Source organism: Cornus florida, unplaced genomic scaffold (assembly GCF_030987335.1).
Source record: "Cornus florida cultivar Cherokee Brave unplaced genomic scaffold, ASM3098733v1 CherokeeBrave_3.0.0_Hap2_Chr07, whole genome shotgun sequence".
Taxonomy (NCBI): domain Eukaryota; kingdom Viridiplantae; phylum Streptophyta; class Magnoliopsida; order Cornales; family Cornaceae; genus Cornus; species Cornus florida.
This window is the reverse complement of record NW_026775577.1, coordinates 27,703,611-27,725,850: the sequence shown is the minus strand read 5'-3', so window position 1 is coordinate 27,725,850 and position 22,240 is coordinate 27,703,611. Positions and strand designations below refer to the sequence as shown.

At 33.5% G+C, this 22,240-nt stretch overlaps 1 protein-coding gene across 1 annotated transcript; it reads left to right on the top strand.

Annotated features, from left to right (window-relative positions):
- Window positions 1–13,580: 13,580 nt before the first annotated feature.
- On the top strand, window positions 13,581–14,219 carry LOC132316506 (ethylene-responsive transcription factor RAP2-6-like). The gene has a single exon (XM_059814978.1). The coding sequence runs from the start codon at window positions 13,581–13,583 to the stop codon at window positions 14,217–14,219; it is 639 nt and encodes a 212-aa protein (XP_059670961.1).
- The last annotated feature ends 8,021 nt before the right edge of the window (window positions 14,220–22,240 follow it).

The following is a 22,240-nucleotide window of genomic DNA, read 5'->3' as shown; positions in this document are numbered from 1 at the left end:
GGCTAAACAAATTGTGATGAAATCAGCTGAGTAACCGATTCTTGATTGCTGAAGCTCCCAGCCTGAGCCAGCCTATTCATAATGGTGGCTAAAAGATGAGATATTGTTTTGTGCAGGTCATTTTGACGGGCACTCATTCTCTCCATCACCTCTACTAAGGAGCTAATATTTCAGATCGTATAGCTAGTTCACCCACAGAGCCCAAGGTAGAGCTATCAACCTAAGCTGGCTGATATTTCTTTTCCAGATCATCGTCTGTGACTACGGCCGTAGAGTTCTTCGGACGCAGCATTGCATATTCTTTTATAGTGTTTAAAATAGACTTTAAAGGAAGTGGCTGAATTGAAATTGCATGGAAAATAAAGAGTGTAATGGAATAAGCTGGCAAAATTTAGATGACTGAAATCCGATCAAAGATTGTCATTAAATTCGATGACACGAGTATTTTGAATAAAAATAGCATAATTAAGTATTGCAAGAAAATGGTAAGTTGTTGGAACTTAGATTCCTTGAATGGAATTTGCCATTTGGACAAAAGATTTGAAGATTGATAGGTGACGTAAAGTGATTTGATGAATTTGATATTCATGTTTTGTGGGTGGTGTTGGACCATTCGGAAATAATTACAACTCTTCTATTTATAGATTTCTTTCCTCAACTAAATCACCTAATTTCTTGCTAAAATATCTTTTTCCTTGATTATCTCCTTTTTAGTTATTGAATTTGATGTTGACTAGGCCTATTTCTTCAAATGAACTTACCCTCTCCAGGTATAATATACGGATTCTTCCCCCTCATGTTGGCTTCCCTTTGAATTAGTTAAAACCCATATTCCTTATTTGTCTCAAACTTCTTTATAAACTAGGCAGCCTTACCTTTCAGATTTTATCAACTATTACCAAGTTTTGGTGCCAACACATACTTAGCGATCATCTCTTTTATTTATTCTTATTTTTTTCGCTGCGACTTTTGTTTTCCAGCAAGATATCGTCTATTTCTTCTCTTCGATCCTATTCCACCGCTACCTAATTGAGTTGTGAAAAAAATATTAAGAAGTCTTGCCTTTCCACTTGTTTACACCCTAAAAATAAATATTTATTTGGCCACATGTGTAATACCCCTAGTTTTCAAAAGGATATAAAAGGAATTTAATTATTTATTTTATTATATTTTATGTGCTTACGTGGTTATGTGCTTATGTGGCTACATGATTATATGTTTATTTGTCTTATTTGCTTATGTGATTTAATTGATTTAATTGGGTGTCTGCGTGGTAAATTAATTGGGTGTTTCGCTTGCTTAAATGATATGTGATTTAATTGTAATTAATTGTTAGGAGTAAATAATATACTTGCTTTATGTCTTATTTTATTTTATTTTTATTTTAAAGGATAGATTTGGACAGTAGTAATGGACCAACCAATTGGGTCACATAGACTACTTAGATAGGAAGTCTAATATGTATGGATGATTACCCATGGATAGTTATATATATATATATATATATATATATATATATATATATGGGTATAAATATATGGGTATATATATATATATATGTGTGTGTGTGTGTGTGTGTGTGTATACCTAACTATCTATCCATTAATATTAAAATTATTAATAAATATTAATAATGCCATCCTTATATATATATATGGGTATATATATATATGTGTGTGTGTGTGTGTGTGTGTGTATACCTAACCATCTATCCATTAATATTAAAATTATTAATAAATATTAATAATGCCATCCTTATATATATATATGGGTATATATATATAAGGATGGCATTATTAATATTTATTAATAATTTTAATATCTATGGATAGATAGTTAGGTATAGATGGCATTATTAATATTTATTAATAATTTTAATATTAATGGATAGATGGTTAGGTACACACACACACACACACACACACACACACACACACACACACATATATATATACACCCATATATATATATAAGGATGGCATTATTAATATTTATTAATAATTTTAATATTAATGGATAGATAGTTAGGTACACACACACACACACACACACACACACACACACACACATATATATATTAAGGATTATGATATATATATATATATATATATATATATATATATATATATATATATATATATACAGTTATTAGATTATATATTTGTGTATTAATTTATTTTATTTTATTTTATTTTATTCTTAAGTTGGCAGACAAAAGGTTAAACTAGGATTAGGGTTTTATGTTGTGTGTATATATATATATGTGTATATATATATATATATATATATATATACCATAGTATAGGTCTGTGGAGGCTTAAATATTTTTATACGTGATACAGTATACTTAGAGAGAGAAAGATATTAATAGAGAGAAAATACGAAAAACATAGAGAGAAGGAAACTAGGGTTTGGTCAAGGACCATGGGCCGAACCAAGGAGGAAAGAATAAGAGGTTGTGCGAGGACTAGGGCTCGAGCAGTAAGGGTTTTGACAGTAACCAAGGTCACCAAAAAATCAAAGAAGAATGAGTTTAAGGTTTCAAGTTGAAATCCTTAAAAGCAAGTTCTTCTTCTAACTTTTTCCTTGAGATTTCATATTCTATACATGCCTAGGTTAATTCCAGGATTAATTAGATATTAAATGGATCTTGTATGCATGCTTAAATTGAATTAAAACAGAATTTTTGTGTTTATATTCATAGTTGCTTGATCTTAAAATTTCTTGAATGAAAACTTGTTTTAATTTGTGTAAAAGATGCATAAGGACTCTATATAATTAATGGAGATGATCTGGAACTTAGAATAAAGGTTTAGGAACCTTAACGGAGATGAGTGGAATGATCAGAGGACGCCGGCGATGAAGAAGAAGGAGCAGAATAGGTCGAGAGCCGGCTTCCAATTAAATTTTACTGCTCTCTGAGGAAAGAGTCGGCTCTATGGAGCCGGCTCCCTCATAGATAGAGCCAGCTCTCTTTTGGAGAGAGCCGGCTTCCTTAAGGACGGAGCCTGCTCCATTAATTTTGGAGCATGCTCCATGGCTGGAACTTGCAGAAAATTTATATATTTTGTCTGTTTGATGATTTAGGGTTCCAGAATGGTTTAGATCAATTTGGGGTGGTTTAAATGATTATAATAAATTGGATTAACTCCCAAAAAGCATAATTCACATTAATATATGCTAAGGATTGGAATAATATGAATTTTTAATTTAATTTGCATGTTGTTAATAGATGTGAATGATTTATTTGCTTAATATTATTTTAGCTATATAAATGGATATTGGATGATGTTAGTCTTATATTAGCAGTATAATATAGTCAGGTATTGTTTCCTATATTATTACACTTGTTTATAGATTTAATTGCTTAAAAATAAATTGGCAATTAATATAGATGTTATATGATTTTAATCATACATTGGCAGAATAATATGATCATGTATTTAATCTGATCTTATTATGTTTATTTCTGGATTTTGATGTATTTAAATTGTCGCATCAAATGTGAATTTATTTGATGTATTACTTTAGATGTTGCATCATTTATAGATCACATGCGTTATATGCACCAGCATGGGATAGTGGCATATTAGGGATGGATTAATTAAAAACGTTAAGTCCTACCTATTCATGTATAATGGAATGGATTAATTAAAATCTTAAGTTCTACATATTTTCATGTCAGTTAAATTAAATTAGTTGGATGACATACTGGATATTTAATTTATGTTTTGGATAGGATGGATTTTATATACATATAGTTATGAGCCATGATATGAGCTCGAGTCTCAGAATCTATGGTTAGGGAGTGTATATCGCCCTGGGAAGTATCATTGGTTATAGGAGTTGTTGAGAACCCTGGTAGGTCTAACTACTCATGCCCACTTTATGTGCGTTTTGCATGTTGCCTACTATTCAAGTCGAGTGCGTCCTATATTCCAACGACAACCCTTAGTGTGTAACTATATATATATATACAGACTACTAGTTATTGTTGAGTTGACTAGGATGTATACGTGTATCAAATCTCTGATTGGATTGTAGTAGAGTAGTTATTGTTTATAGGCCTGACCCATCATTATTTTTCAGGTGTTTATCAGGAGTAGAGGTTGTTCTTACTGAGTAGGAATCAGTTTACTTCATTCTTCCAATTCTACATAGGAGATTTATTTATATTTTAGATTTCTGTTATAGACAGTTATCGCTGTTACTTATTCAGTTTGGAATTTTCTAAGGGTCCACATAGTATGGATTCCCGAGTTGTATATTGGAGGATTGGATATATCAGAATATTTTATTATTTAATAAAAAATTATTCTGAGCATTTTTTTAATGAATTATCATTTTAGTTCTTTCAGCAATTTATCTATTCTTAGTTATCATATTTGTATTTTGTGTTCGATCATTGCCGATTTATTTTTGATATCCTCGGGTATTCGGGCGTGAGCCTGGCCAACCCGCATTCAAAAATTCAGGGGTATTACAACATGGCACAAGTCGATTGGAGAGTGAGTTATTGCTTTCGTGATAAATTAGAAGATTATTATCTCAAGAATTATATTCCGGAGTAAAGTCTAGTTAGAGTGTTTACATCCTAATTAAGATAATGTTTTAATTCAACCATGTGGTGAAAAGTGTAAGGTTGATTTGTCAGCATCTTGCCACATCATCAAAAGGTTTACCATCATATATAGATTTTATGATGAAATCAAAAGTACGTGTATGAAGATTATGAAGGATATATTACAAGATGATAACGTTCAGACAAATTGTGTTTGAATTCAAACTAGAGTTTGAATTAAAATTCAAAAGGGAATTGCAACTGCTTTCAACCGCTGTTTCAGACCTCTATAAATAACACTAGAAGAGATCTGCACAAGAGGTCCCCAACCAAACAAACGTTACATTACTTTCATTACACTGTAGTTCTTTATTTTTGTAATGACCCGGTCATTTTCCTTCTTTTCTATTTTCAGTAATTTCTTTTTTCGTCTTTTTTCCTATTTTGTCTTTTTCTCATTTTTCATTTTTCCTTGCATAACCTCACTTTTTGTACTCGGATTTGATTCCGGCTTTATATACATCCATGATATTTAATTTCCATGATATCTACATTTTAACTTTCGTAAAAAAGCATATTAAATATTTACTTTTTTTGTAAAGGGCATGGATGCATAACTTTTTGGTAATTATTCATAACTTGAGGGGTTTTAGTGTAATTATGAAAAGTAATTATTTTTCGTCTTAGGGACCATTTTGCAAATTAATTTGGAAGATATTTTCAAAAAGGACCTTTTTGCAAATTCCAAAAAATGTGACAAGTGTCACATTCCTATGGTACCACTTGTTGGTTTTGTGGTGGAACCGCTTGGAGGCTTAATCTCTTGACACATAGAAGGTGGAGATTCACCCATTTGTTGACCTTGGATAGAAGCACTTGCTGGTATGAATGGTTGACAAGTGTAGGCTTGATATTACATTTTGGAAGTTTACTTAGATTCATAACAAGTGTAGGACTCACCTTTAATCTTGCAAGTGTGTGTGTGTGAGGTAGTGCAAGAGTACCTAGTGAGTGGAGAATCCCACCACATTTAACTTAGGGTTTGCACATTTATTTCATTCATCTCTTTCCTCTCAAGAACCCTAACCTAGCCACCATTTAAGACTAAGCTTGGTTTAAAGCTTTAAACTCCATTTTGGTGCCCTTCCACTCACCTAAGACCTTGAAGCTTGGAATACTTTAGTTTCCTTTCACTCTCCTCTACAAAACCCTTGAAATAAGAAATCCAAGTTGTATGCATGTCTTATATTGAAATAAGAAATAAATGATTAATTGTAACTTGTATATAGCTCACTTTAGACTTGATATATGGCATGGCCATGACTTGATCCTTGTTGTATCTTAATTTGGCATAATTTAAATGAGCTTTTAAATTTAGAGACTTAAGTAATTTAAATTGATTTTAATTCTACTTATTTGTACCATGCTTGTATTCCAATTTGAACTTGATATATGGCATGGCCATAACTTACTTCTTGTTATATATTAAATTGAAATCATTTGAATAACTCTTGAAATCTAGAGAAATTAACTAGTTAGTCTACTTAATTTCTATCTTATTGATATAATGATTTAGTCATGTAATTCATAGAGCTTTATTGTGTTTTTATCACATATCATGATTTGTTACTCAACTTATTGATTTTGGAAACTTAGGATATTATCAAGAACATGACTTGGCTAGGACTTGGTTCTAGTACGGGAGATAGAGAGCTCCCTACACTATAGTGCGCACTAGGGAAAGGTACCCATGGGTTAATAGCCCTAAAGTGACCCCAAGAGTACGGTTTTAATCCGGGCAATATCCAAGTATCCACTTTGGTTTGATTTCGTATTTAATTTCCAAGTTGATAACTTTGTGAAATTTCATCTCATTGTGAATAAACCTTGTAATAAGTTAAACCTATGCATGCTTATTCCCTACGAGTAAACTTGTTTACTCACCCCAAAGTTACCGGGTGTTTTTTAGGTAAAGAAGTTTTATTGTAGGATACACAACATTCTTTGGTTTGCTTGACTACTTGGAGTAATTTTGTTATAGTAGAATATGCATTTGTTAGCATATCATGCTTCATTTTGGTGTATTGTATAAAAACTTGTATTTATTATCTAAGCCATGTAATGTGCACTTAAGTGCACCTTTTGATACTCTTTACATGTGTGTGTAACAAGGCCAAGGGCCAAACATGTTTAATTTAGTACTTAAAGTCATTTGGTACCATCTTTTACTTTAAAAATGTATTTAACCAACTTTAGAGGTTTAGCATGTGAGATTCTTGTAATTGATGTGTATGAGGCCATGAGCCATTGTTCTATGTATAAATAATTCATATTATGCTTGTTGATATGTGTACATGCTTAATTTCCCTTAACAATGATCAGTTTTGACCTATGCATATGGGTAGAATGAATTCTATAGGTCCAATTGCAAATCTTCCATGTTTAGTGAAGCTTCTTAGCAGGTTTCGAGGTGTTTTTCGGTCGACCGGTGCCTTTTTGATTTGTAAAAATGCACATTCCAGTAGCCAAAAACACATTTCAAGGCCATTTCGATCGACCGATGGCTTATTTCGATTTACCGAAGTAACCAACCCTCAAAAACAAGACTTTAGAAAAGTTTCTATGAGTTTTGATCGTCCGAAATTCTATTTCAGTCAACCAACACAGCCCTCATACACACAGTCTTCCAGATTTAGTTTCAGCACTGATAATCCAACTTCAAAAGGTCATAACTCCTTCATTCCTAACCCAAATGGGGTGATTCTTGAGCCTAAACTCAAGGATTTTGAGTCATATTTCCAATGATATCAATTTCATTCTTAGATTCAAAACATAGTGAGAGTTATTCAGGTTTTAGTGAGGTAGTATCAGTTTTTGCTTAAACCGGGAAAGGGCGTTTTTGTGGGATTCTTGGCCAAAGTTCTTAAAACCTCTTAGAATGTTATGAAATGATTATATTAGGTTATATTCACCTTATTTGATTCATTTTGAGTCAATTTTCTCCTTCTATTTGTGAATGGACCGTTTTGCCCTTAATTGACGGATTTAGCCCGTTTTGACTCTCATTTCCTCTTTTGCTCTCTTTAACTTCCGTGACTTCATAACAGGGCACGTTAGTGTCTTAAGGATGACTTCTATCTCTAGAGACCTTTGTTTATCTTTCGCTTTCAAATTTAGGATCCGTTACCGGGTCAACTTTCTGGTCATCACTGACGCACCGAGTTGAATAAAAACCTGGGTCGTTACAATTTTACTTTACTTTTCTTATAATGTAGGCTTTACCCTTAGTATTTTTTGCATTGTACTTCTTTTTCCTTAGGAGTAGTTCTGTTAGAATTCAATTGTTGTACTTGTATCACTTGTATAAAAATTTCACTTATGAAATAAAATGGATGCCAATACTTAAGTGTTCCTGTTTATTTGGGATTGATGAACGCTTGTGCAGTTAGTGTTGCTTTTTTCATCGAATTCCAGCCCTTATTTTATTTTATTTGGTCAAAAGTTCTTTTAATTGAGGCGTTGAAGAACCTGAAGGAATGGGTCTTCCTTGCCTTCAAGCAGTCGTCTGATTCACTAAGGGCCAATTTCAGATTTGGTCAGTACCAAGGATAGTTTAGCTATCCAACCCCTTGAGTTGAAAGACTCTGGCACGCCCCTAAAAAAAAAGCCAAACACCACTTTCACATGTAAAGTTGATTTCTGTCAAAAATGAAAAAAAATAAATATGATTTTATTGTGACATGTTTTCATTTTCTTTATTTTTTTTAAAAAAAAAATGTGACATGTTATGTAAGCATTCTTTCAGTAATACTAAGAAATAAAAAGATTAGTTTGTGTGTGATTCCTTGAAGGTGATATATAATATTTGAATAATAAATATGGCTTTTTAATATTTAATATATTACTACAGAATAATTAAAAATATATATTTAAAAATCATATTTTCTTACTTTTTTCAGATGGAAAGTTAGAGTTTTGAATTATATGGTATAACTAATTTTGAATTATATAGTATAACTAATTCATCTAGGACATTAAACATGCACAAAATAATAATAATAATAATAATAATAATAAATTCTTACAGTGATTTTATATTATTTTAAAATTTAATTTTACATAACTAGTTTGCCCCTTACTCCCCCCTCAATTAAAAATTCTTGGTTCCGCCCCTATTTGTATGCATATGGCGTTAGCAGCCACAGGTGGAGTTTTTTATTTAAATTTTTTTTTACTTTTATTTTTTTTTTGGCTAAGGGTCATTTTGGTAAAATAAAATTACTTATAAAGGTCAAAGGGCAATTACGTACTCTTATCATGGTTAGGGTGTTGTTATTCAAGTTTGTAAACTTAGGATGCAATTGGATTACACTCTCTTTAAATTGTATCTACCTGTCTTTATTGCAAACTTAAGGGGGTGTGAGTGCAAATTACCATAATGTTTTCTTACCTTCCAAAGTGAAATGGCAAAGTCTAAGACTAGTAGGGGCAGAAAAGTAAATATTTATCACTGTAGAGTCAGCAAAGTAATTGTTTAAAAATAGTACTCCTGATAAAAAAAGGATTGTTATAGATATACCAAGAAGAGAGAGAATTAAACAAAGATCAAAGAACAATAAGACAGAAAATAGTAAAGTGAAAATTTTTCTTTTATTCACTTGTCAAGTACATCACTCAAACACAAGCTCACATGATATATATATAGCTTCAAAAATGGGCTTCTTTTGTAAGCTAAGTAAGGAGCTTTTTTTGTAAACTAAATAATGAGCTTCCTTTGTAAGCTATGTAATGAGCTTCTTCTATGAGCTAAGTAATGAGTTTCTTCTATAAGCTAAGTAAGGAGCTCCTCTTGTAAGCTAATATTTGGGATAAATATGAGTGGACCCCACTTACATATATATATATATATATATATATATATATATATATATATATAACACTCCCCTTGGGGTCCACGACAATATACTACACTAAGAATATGCCTCGTTAAAAACTTGCTAAGGAAAACCCAGTGGGACAAAACCCTAGCGAAAGAAAAAGAGTACAGTATTCTTGTACATCTGAAAATGGTATTGCATAGGTTAAAACTGCCTCATTAAAACCTTGCCAAGAAAACCCAGTGGGACAAAACCTAGATGAAGGACAAAGAGTATAGTATGTCAATACCTCTTTGATCAATTACTCCCCCTCATTGTTGCATTAGTTCAACCCTGAAGATCTTTGAGTTGTTGTATTCCAATTTTGTGCACCAGGTTCTTGAATGTTGTAGTTGGAAGTGTTTTAATAAATAAATGAACATATCTTTTAAATATCAATATCACCCTTTTTTTTTTTTCTGGAATTCATATGCATAAAATAATTTGGGTGAGATATGCTAGGTCCTGTCACTTTTAATATACCATTTTTTCATCTATGTAATGCATGCCACATTATCTTCATATAATATTATTGGGCTATTCTTTATTGATGAGAGACCACATGTTGTCTGAATATGTTGGATCATTAACCTTAACCAAATGCATTCCCTGTTTGCCTCATGAATTGCAAGTATCTCAAAATGATTTAAAGAAATTGCAATCATTGTCTGTTTCATAAATCGCCATAATATAGTAGTACAACCATATGTAACACATATCCTGTTTGTGAATAGCTTTATGTGGGTCAGAGAGATAGTCAGCATCTGCATATCAAATTAATTAAGAATTTAACTCTTTTGAATAAAATAATCTCATATCAATTTTACCACAAAGATATCGCAATATGTGTTTGATTTCATTCCAATGTCTGTAGGTTGGTACAGAACTGTATCTTGCTAATAAATTGACTAAATAAACTATATCAAGCCGTGTGCAATTTGCAAGATACATAAGAGCACCAATCGCACTGAGATAAGGCACTTCAGGACCAAGGAGTTCTTCATCATCCTCTCGAGGACGAAAAAAATCTTTCTTGACGTCAAGTGATCAAACAACTATTGAGGAGCTCAATGGATGGGCTTTATCCATATAAAAACGTTTCAAAACCTTTTTTGTATATGTTGTTTGGTGGATGAGAATATTACTCAAAAAATGTTCAACCTATGGGTTAAGGCAGAATTTTGTCTTTCTGAGATTTTTCATTTCAAATTCTTTCTTTAAATATGTGGCCGTCTTTTTTATCTCGTCCAATGTTCCCACGAGATTCAGATCATCAACATATATTACAACAATAACAAAACTAGATTCTGATTTGTTAATAAAAATGCATGGACAAAGATGATTGTTCACATACCTTTCTTTGAGTAAGTACTCGCTAGGGCAATTGTACCACATTCACTCAGATTGCTTCAATCCGTATAAGGATCATTGTAATTTTATTGAGTACATATTACGTCATTTTGTTTCAAACATTTTAAATCCTTCTGGATTTTCATATAAATATCACTATTTAGTGATCTATACAAACATGTCATAACCACGTTCATTAGATGCATATGCAGTTTTTCTGTGACTGCCAAATTGATTATAAAGTGGAATGAGATTTCATCTATTATAGAAGAGTATATCTCCTAATAAGTAATATCAGGTTTCTGTGAAAACCTTGAGCTACTTGTCGACCTTTATATTTCATAATTTTATTATTCTCACTTCATTTTCGTACGAACACTCATTTGTACCAAACAAGCTTTACACCCTCAGGTGTCCGGACCATCAGTCTAAAGACCTTTCGCCTAGCTAATGCAATTAGGTCTGCCTATATTGCTTTTTTCCATGATTGCTAATCATATCTTCATCGACTTTCTTCGACATTTTGAGATTTTGGATCCTCATTATTTATATTAAGAGCAATTGTATACGAGAATACGTTGTCCATGACAACTTCATTTCTATTTCATTTCTTTTCATAATTTATTGAGACCTCATTATTTTCAGGTACCTTTGCAATATTATCATAGTTAGCTAACTTGACCTCGTCAGGTCCCTTTGCCATATAAAAGGAATATATATATTTTATTAAGGTCAACTTTATCTCTGTTAGCTAATTGGGTGTCTTCAAGAGTAGCCTTTTCATCATGCTCTTTGGCAGGTGCCTCATTTTATCACTTTTACCTAACTAGGTCTCTATAAAAGCACCCATTTCATCATGCTCCTTTGCATGTGCCACATTAAGTGTCTCTGTCTCATCAAGCTAAACCTCATCAGGAGTAACATGCACTTCTGTCTAGTGCTTTTCACTTTCATGGAACAGAATCTTTTGTATCGAGTGGTCTGCTACGCTTCATGCGTGCTTTAGATGCATTTGCAACGCGACAAACTATCCCACTGGGATGTCAATTCATGGTGATATTATTTTTTCAGTTAAAACATATGATATTATTATTTTCTTTGTGTCAGTGAATGCACCTCGTAATTGATTTGCAGTAATTTGTAAATAAATGATCATTTGACCTTTTTGTTCATATTTTCCTTTGAATTTGTTGCTCATATTTCTTTGTACAAAGATCAAATAGATAATCATTACCAGTCTTACCTTTTCTACCCCTTATGGTGGGAAGACAATCTCATTAAAATGATAACCAGCACATCATGCCATAAAGACATCTCGTGTCAGGGGTTCAACATATTTCATAAACAGATAGGAGAAGAATTGTAAATAAAATACTACGACTATAAAATAAATAAACATGCTTTTGGTGGTATAATAATACCCATAAGAGAATTAATATGTTTTTCTAGTATCAACTTCTTGTATGAGATATTGGAAGTAATGTAGAAATATTTCACATTTCTTTCATTTGCGGTCTCATGATACCCATTACGACGCAAGTCTTTAAAACTCAACAGATTTCTCCGAGATCTTGAAAAATATAAGGCATCATTAATTTGTAATCTTATTCTACGTGGTAAAATAAAGTTGGCTCGTCCGGAACCTTCTATCAAGTTGGTGGGACCTGATATTGTACTGGCACTAGCATCTGTCAAAATTAGGTAAGAAAATATTTTTAATCTCGAAGGATTGTATGTGACGGTCTTACTGTCCATAAGAAATACATCTTACCTTTAGTTAATGTATTGAACAGGTCCCTGTCTACTCAGCCATGTAAACTTCATATTTAAGTGTCAAAAGAAACTTTGGTATAAATAAAATAAATGTATACTTAACATATGTGATAAAAGGAAGTATAAATAATCAGTGTGGATATTTTTATTACTAATCAAATGATTAGTATTCCTCATAGAAATCTGAAATGTCCCGCAAATATCATATGAAATTCATTTCTATCTTTATCCCATTTTCCTTGATTAAGACTTAGTAAAGATCAACTAAATGCTTGGAAGCACAATAAATATGTAACATTTTCCTCTTAGATTTTGCACTGATAATAAGTAATTTCACACTTATCAATTTCTCATTGATACCAAGCAATTTCACGTGCCACAGGGGGTTGAGGCAAATTCTGCCCCTTTACTTGTTTCATATTATTTTGGTCCCACAACATTGTAATTTTCATTTGTGATATATGTGTAGTTTTCATTATTTTCATTTGTGATATATGTGTAGTTTTCATTATTTTCATTTGTGATATATGTGTAGTTTTCATTCGATGGTTTATAGTATGGGTCATGATTAATTTTGATATGATATAATGGACTTAAATAAAATTAGTGTAAATTAATTGATTTAAATTGTCTAATAAATTGCATATCAAAGAATACGGCAAATAACACAAATCAATACACCAAATTTCTTTTTGTCCTTTTTTGACGCCCAGTCACCTCAAAGTCCCACACAAGTCACAAGCTGCAACTACCGTCCAATGACCATTGACTTTCATACGGGACGCCGACCGTGTGAAACTCAGTTTTTGACTTTCAAGCCCTGACCAATAAAAAAAGAGATAACGATTTCTTCTCGATCCGGGCACACAAAACGCGGTCCTACTTGGTACATCTGGATGCCACGAAGACTCCCTCAACGCCTATACATATGTAATTTATGTTTGAAAAAAACTCTCCACAACTCTCCATCTTTTTTCAAAATGAACCCTAAGCAAGTTCAGAAATTCTCTACGGAGTACCAAGAACAAGAAGACTCGGTCATCGTCTCGGCTCTCACGCACGTGATCAGCGGCTGTGATGGTGATGATCCCACCACCACCAATCTACTACAAGCCCTCCAGGGTTCCACAAGTGGGAACAACATTCTCCCGCCAAATAATGAAGAAGAGAAGGAAAAGAGTGCAGAGACGTCCAAGGACGAGGAGGAGAAGAAGAAGTACAGGGGAGTCCGGAAGAGGCCGTGGGGGAAGTGGGCTTCGGAGATACAAGATACCCTGCAAGCGAAGCGGGTGTGGCTGGGCACGTTCGATACAGGAGAGGAGGCGGCGAGGGCTTATGACAAGGCTGCCATTGTGTTCCGCGGAGCCAAAGCCAAGCTTAACTTCCCACTCTCAGATTATAATACAGTCTATACAGAGGGATCAAACTCAAACTCGGAAATAAACCGAGAAAACGAAGAGCTTAATCCGAATGCAATTGACCAGGCGATGAATAGCGAAACAGAGACGCCACAAAGCTCGCAGTACGGAAGCAATGAAGAGCCCAGACCCAACTCGTTGGAGACACGGACAAGTATGGAAGAGAGTGAAGAGTTCTGGAAAGATCTTCCTCCACTATAGATAATTAGGATCCAGTGCTAATATATAGGAACATATATATAATCAATCAAAACCATTGTACGCATTGCAATGTTATGTAAGTACGTTAAGGAAGAAAAAAATTGACAAGTATTTGCATGCATGATTGAGTTTTTTGGCTCACTCACACCATAGCCAAATATAATTAGCTAGCTGCTTAGTGTTATAGATTCTCACTCTATAGATATATATATAATTGGAGAAGTGATTTGAAATTTTCAAATTCATGTGTACCAATTTTACCAATGTTGGAGAAGATTCACTCACTATTGCATTCTATCAAAAAAAAAAAAAAAAAAAACTTCCTCCCATTATATATCCTTATTCATCACAGATTAAAACAAGTACTTTGGTACTTTGGGTTCAATAAATTCATCGACAACTTGACATACCACAGACTTGGGGTGGAAAGGGTTAAGTTCTCCATAAAAATGTTGACATGAAATCGGTAAATTAAGTACTCAATGAGTGACACGTGGTGGTCCTGGTCCTTTGAATTATTTTTAATGATACTGTTCTTCAACCAATTCTCTTCGTTCTCTTTATAGCTATTATTTTCTTTGGTCATGATCTGCCCTTTCTCTTCAACATCCAAAGGCCGGTTATGAGATTCTCAAAATTTTTGAGAGGCTTTAGACGAATTTTTAACTACGAGATTCTTTATATATAAGGTTTAACATGAACAAAAAATTTATATTAAATTTTTTTAAATATCCAACACAATTTAGTCACAAAAATCAAAATTCAACTTCATATCAAAGTAAATGTGACCGTCTTACATTTTGATATACAAAATTATAAATCAGTTTCTTGTTTAAATATAAAAAAAAATCATTTTTTTTCTTTTGAAGGAAAGGGATAGAAACAAATTATTGTATTACATATATAAATTGATATTATAAGTATGTATTTATTGTCATAATTTTTTTTTTGAGAGTTATTTATTGTCATAAATTTACATAATATATGATTGTTTATTGTTTATTGAAATTATTATCCAAATTGGATGTCTTTTAATTGATTAAATGGTTAGTTGGGTTCAATTATGAAAAATAGTGACATTTCATTTCATATATATATATACTTCTATATTACATTGGCACTAAATTTGAGGCCCTTTCAAATTGAGGCCCTAGGCGCCTTGGTAGCCTTGCTCCAGGACATATCGTGGGGGTATGGGTTGAAATGGCTTCTTGTGGGGCTAATATATAGAAATATATTAATCAGTATTGTAGAAATTGCATGCATGATTGAGTTTTTTGGGATCTCTCAACACACAGCTAACTATAAGCTAGATGCTTAATGGGACAGATTATCAGTTTTTTTTTTTGCTTTTTTTTATTTTGGATAAAGTAAAGCCACACCTCAGAGATGAGGTTTGGCAAAAAAAAATAAGTTATTCATTTTTTGGACAATAACACCTCTTTAAATTTGAAAAATGGACAAGGAAATTTTGATAATGGTGAATTGACTTTATTACTTTTTGATATTTTAATTGACTTAAGTATTGAATTAAACCCAAACTCAAACATTTCTTCCTTTCCCTCTGTATGTATGTATATATGTATATATATATACACACACACACTACATAATCGTTGCCCGACGCCCTACCCCATGCTCGAAAATGTTGTCTTTCTCTCTGTGTGTGTCTCGCGTGCGACATCCCTTAATTAGATGAGAACTTGGTTATTGGGAACAGATGGATGGCTTTTGGATTCATTATTATGACAATCCGCGCTTTCCTAGCTAGTTTGCTGTTGTGTATGTGATAACTCGAATTTTTAAAAAAATTTAAATTATATTTTATGATTTTAAATGTCAAGATTGAGTATTTAATTTTAAGTTAGAGATTTACGCGTTTGAGATTTTAAATGGGCTGATTTGATTGGTTGCATTTTATATATATATATATATATATATATATATATATATATATATAGTCTTTTTGGTTTAATGGAGAAAAGAGAGCATGTGCGAATTTAATAGAAGAATGCAGCCGAGTAAATTGTGTATAATGGAAAGAAGTGGAAGGTAGTATAAAGGAAATGAGAAATGGGCTGGCCGAAGGAAAAGAAAGAGAAAGGAAATGGTGATGATTTTGGTGCGTGTCCCACCTCAGAATTTATGGGTTGTTTGGTTTTTTTACTTTTTATATATATATATATACACATATGATATACATGTACAAATATTAAGTTTCGGATGGGATAAGAGAGAATAAAAGAAGGGACTCCCAGCAGGTGGGAATAGGCGGGTCCCACAAATGACTCTTTGGCCAATTACTCTTTTGGCTTGACTTTGTGCACGTGGGCTGTTATTTTCTTCAGAGGTATCAGATGAATGAAGATACATGATAAGGATAAATAATTTGAAGATAAGAAAGTGGGCGGCGGGTACATCTCCTTTGATTTTATTTGATTTTTGTCGGCTGATGTTTGTGGGGTCGTGGGTATATATAATATATTTGTATAAGCTTTGCGACTTTGGAACGATTAAAAGGAAGAGCAATTAGAGAAATACACCGAGAGAGAGAGAGAGAGAGAGAGAGAGAGAGCCGAGATTTCACAGTGCGGAAGTTTGAGCATCAATCTTGGGCCTCATTAGCAAATGATTTGTGTTATTTGTTTTTAATATATACTACTAACTTACCTTCCAACCAAAAAAAAAAAAAAAAAAAAGTAAAAAGTTTGATGCTCAGATAGAATATTAATTTTGCAGGGTATGGTTTTTCATACTTGAATGGCTCAAATGATTTTATTTTAAATATTGTATTAACTGCTATTTTTGTTAAAATTATATATATATATTTTGTTTAAAAATATATGTATATTTTTGTGAAGTTAATTTTTTATGAAACTCTTTGAAATCTTTGTTATGGTATTTTTTATTAGGACTTCTCCAATCTCATTCCCTTTCAGTTTCAGGTGCCGTGAATTACTAGTTGCATGCTTAGATGGAAGAGTTGGCGTGAGGAATTATTTAATTTATTTTGAGAGATATTGTATTTATTTGAGGAATTGATTTTGTATTAATAAAAGAATATTGTTTTTATGATCCTTGGTGTAATACTGATGTATTTGGATTTAAATAAATCGAGGAATTTATTAGAAAATTTTGGGCATTATAGTGCCTCTTGCCTTCCCCGATATGCCAAACCTTGGTGGGATTCTTTTTGCTTAATAACCACCACACAATCCTAATCCCAACCAATCGCCGCCACTGCCACCACCACTACCCATTGCTGCCACCGCCAAAACCCACACAATCGTAATCCCAGCCCATCACCAATCGTCGCCGTCGCCACTACCCACACAATCCCAATCATCAATTGCCGCTACCACCCACACAATCATCGCCTCTCAAATCCACCACCAAGTCCACTGCCTCTCCCTTAAACCCAGATTTTGCAAAGATTGATACATATATATGTACATACCCCCTTTATCTCTCATCCACAACCCATTCACAGCCATTTCTCTCTCATCTCTCCCCTCTCCGTTCTCTCTCTTCAAGAGATCCGATTGGAGTTTGCTAATGGTCCCGACTAAGTCGACTCGTTCACTCCTAGCTCTTTATCCAACTCAGTGCCCACAACTCGTTCTAAGACGACGGCAAAACTGTCGTTGATCTTCTGACACCTACGCCAGAAATGAGGAAAGCACTACAAACCTTGACCTTGATCTAGCTACGAATACAAACCTTGATCTAGCGGCAGAGGAGGGATCGGACGACTGGCTCGACTCGTCGTAGTCGTCGTTGGTGGATGCGGTGGTGCCACTCCAGGAAAGCGGTTTGGGTAGGTGTCGTGGCGGCGACGGCCGACGACCCGTAGGCCTGCCTTGCCGGTGATGGTGGTGGTGTTGTAATATATATATATATGTTAGCAGATAAAAAGAGAAAGGCATAAACGGTGTGATATGAAGAGAAGAAGAGAAAAAATGAATAAGGGGTTATTGTGTTATTTTGCAAAGTCTGATATTTTGTAATATATTTTAATTTAATATTGAGGGGTAATTCTATCTTTTTATATTTTAAGGCTTTATTTGGATGGAATTTCAGAAAGGGGGGTGTTATTTTCCAAAAAATGGATAATTTTTATCTGTGTGTCCTTTTGTCAAACCTCAAAGGGTGTGGTTGTATTTTACTCTCTCTTTTTTCCTCCTCTTAGAGCACGTGTATCAACCTCACAACACATGTACAATTTAAATCAGGAATGCGATTTAAAAGCGAGATCTCCAAGACTTACCTGTAGAATCTTACTAATATAGCTATGCCCCCCAGGGTTATTGTGGAACCCACAAGCATCAAGGGATTGTTAGTCACCTGTTATTCATAAGTCATAATTCTGTCCAAAAGATGAAAAGACGAAGATAACGAAGATTACCCTTTTACCCTTGTAAGTGACTTTCGAAGCAAAACCTTTTGCACTTCACATAAACTTATTTGTACGGCTGTTGACAGGGAAAAATCATCTCCAGTGCCTGTTCTCGCCGGTTTGGATGTGTGGCCCAGATTGGGCCACGTCAATTAAAAAAAACACAGTAACAACAGTTTTATCGCGTATGAGATAATAGTGTATGTATATATTTCATGTATTTTCTGAAATACTTCGTAATTATCCGAATAAGGAATTTTACTAAAATATCCTTATTTTATATTTCAAAAAGTCTAAAATGCCCTTATCATTTTCCTTCCCAAATTTTTTAGGTCATGAAAGTGGAAGTGGAAGTGGGGAAGGCAGGTGAAAAATATGAACACGGAAGTGGGGAAGGCAGGAAAATCAAAAGAGAAAAGAACTGAATCTTTGGTAGTTGCTTGTGAACTTGGTCTTCATTCGTTTGATTGGGTGTTTATACTGAAAATTTTAGGTCGATCAAATCAACTTGGTCTTTGGCAACGGCGCCAAAAACTTGGTTTGTGCAGTCGTGTGTGGGCCAAATTTGCAAAAAAATAGTGTGGCCAAGTTTTAAATTTATAAATGCCACTACTTTCTCTAACCAAAAAGATAGCTATGGTGAGTAGGGATCGTCCCAAGGGGTTTTTAGGTGTACTTGTAATGGAAACAATGTATAGGGTTAGTAGGTCGAGTGATCAAGAGATGGTGTGTTTGGTTGATTAAACTACAAACTAAACTAAACAAGTTCAATGTAACAAAAACAATTTAAATGAAATTCAGAGAAAACATGAGAGTGAGGTCTTAGGGTCTAGAGATCACCACTAAACATCACCATTCTAGACATTCAATGCATAATTAATGAGGTGAAATATGTGTTGCAATTTGAGAGTGTATGATTGATTGTTTCAACAAGTATAGATGACCAATTAAACATATATTGTTTAAGCAACCTAGTGAATAGCACAATACATCAAACTAAGCCATTAATCCTTCCTTTAAGCTTACAATCCAAACACATCACATGGTTATAGAATAATACTACTTGCATTCATAAGTATGGAACATCAAACAACAAGTATAGATTGTCCTCCCATCTAACAATTAAGGCAACTATACTACAACTAAGCTAAGGGCATGAAAGTTAAACTAAATAAATTAAGGGAGAGGCACAATCCATCAAGACATGAGTATAAACCATCAAATAAACCACAATAATATTCCATTAAGCACTATGCTTGACAATCTTTAGATCTATAATATCAACACACATAGACATGCATCAATAACACAAAAACTAGAGATAAACACATGAATTTCTAGCATACATAGACATATGGATAGAATGAAATGATCAATTGGAAGTATTAAACCACATAAATCATTGAATAAACAAGATTCATATATAAAATATGTGTCAAAGCAAGATTACAACACAAATCCCCTCAAAATACAAAGCATTAGAGTCTAGAAGGCATGCTTAGGGTTAACTCTAACCCCAAGAAGATGTTTAGCCACTCGTTGAAGTAGTCATCCAACCCTCAAGCGCTATCTCCATGGTAGGAATGACCTCCTTCTTGATGGAAACCCTAGAAGAATGGGAGAACTCCCAAAGATATGTCTCTAGCCTCTCCTCCTCTCTTTTCTTCCTCTCTAAGAATGTTTCTCCAAGTCTATGTGATGGTATATGAGATATGTATCACCTATGTTGAGATATGATATAAAAGAGGCTCAAAATCCTTATATAGGTAAGTCAAGTGTCACACCCAATGGTCTGGATTCGTGCACTAGGGTCCTTGCAATGATTGCACCATGAGCCAACTTTTAATGAGCTGGAACTTATTTTTTTCGGACTTGAGGAGGTTCGGTCAATCGAACTATGTAGAAATGAATCGAACTGTGCTGAGATCCATCGAATGCTGGAGAGATCTATCCATCCTTGGCGGCGCCTTTTTGAATAAAGACAAATCTCTCAGATATTTTGGGATATTTTGGGAAAGAGACAAAAGTGGTAGGTGGGATGGTAGGTGTGGATAAGATCAAATAAGTTCGATCGATCGAAGAATGGTTGGATCGATTGAACATTGAGAAATCTTTTAGATAAGGACAAGGGCTTGGATTCATCTTGAAGTGTCCAGATCGATGTTGCTTCGATCGATCGAAGTGATGTTGAGATCGATCGAACTTATTGATTTTCACACTTTGCTTCATTCTGCTTCCACTTTGGTCATTTCTTCTATCCAGCTTGAGTTAGCTTCTTTAATATTCTTATTTGGTTGAATTAACTTATTTTTTGGATAAGTGCATGCAAAGGGCAATAACATGAAATTAGTCTAAAACGGAAAAGTAAGATAGATAAAAGTCTTAGAATACCTAAGCTTAAGGGGTTTATTTGCACACTTTTCAGCCCTCATTAGTCTTTATTTGGGTGTTCATCTGGTCGGTTCGTCACCCCCCAAAATCAGATAAAATTGGTCTCTTTTTCTTCTTATCTGATATTATTTCGCTTATTGTAATTTATTTCTAGTTAATTTTTTTTTCGTTTTTTGTGTTTATACTTCAAATTTTGTTGATAATTGATGCAGAGATTGTTGGTGCATATTAGAGGACTAGTTGCTTTATTTGTTTCTGTTTTTGTTCTTTTTTTCTATCCTTTCAACTGTTGCAGTTAATTTGATTTATTTTATTATTGCGGAGATGGTTGGTGCAAAAGTATTGTAGTTTATTTCCAGTTAAATTTGTGTTCGTTTTTGGTGTTTATACTTAAAATTTTGTTCATAATTGATGCAGAGGTGGTTGATGCATATTAAAGGTCTAGTTGCGTAAATTGTTTTAATTTTTAATCTTATGTTCTGTGCTTTCAATTCTTATAGTTTATTTCCAAATAATTTGGTGATCATTTTGGGTGTTCATATGAATTATTGTTGGTTTATTGCTGTAGAGGTGGTTGGTACATATTGAAGCACTCGAATTTTGTGTCCTTTTAAATACACAACAATCTTCTTCTCTCTATTGAAAGCCTTGCTTGTTTGGTTACCTTGACTCCACTCTTTTTGTTAAATTTGGTGTAAATCGCATAAGTTTGTTGTGGTGTTGTGGTGTTTTAGGGTTTTAAATGGCTAAAATTGAGACATTAAAAAAATAAGCACTAAAGTCTTGCATTTAGGTTTCTAAAGTTTTGCCAACTATGGCCAAATTGTTTCTTGTTTTTTTTCCATGGGTTACGGTATTCTATGGTTTCATCCTTCCATTGATATTTTGCTGTTTTTGATGTAGGAAACGCCTCTTCAATACTATAAAACCATCTTCCAATAATTTTTGAAGTTATGACAGGGGCAACGAAGAAATGAGCAAAGGCATCAGTTTCAAGTCACAATGGAAATAAATCTAAATCTAGCGCTAAGATAGAAAACGGTCACTCTTCGACTTTCTTTAGTTCTATCACATAAATTGAAATCATAGGTTAGTAGTGCTGGTTTGTTGTTTATGTTGCTTAAATGGAGAAACTGGTCTAATGTTCATAATGATAGAAAGTGCCTTAAGAATACTATTCCAATAATAATTTTAGCCTGTCGATTAGAGACTCATGATTTTCACTTATGGTAAG

Bases quoted from the DNA above. Each gene is read 5' to 3' on its own strand.
- LOC132316506 (XM_059814978.1), top strand. From the start codon at position 13,581: ATGAACCCTAAGCAAGTTCAGAAATTCTCTACGGAGTACCAAGAACAA.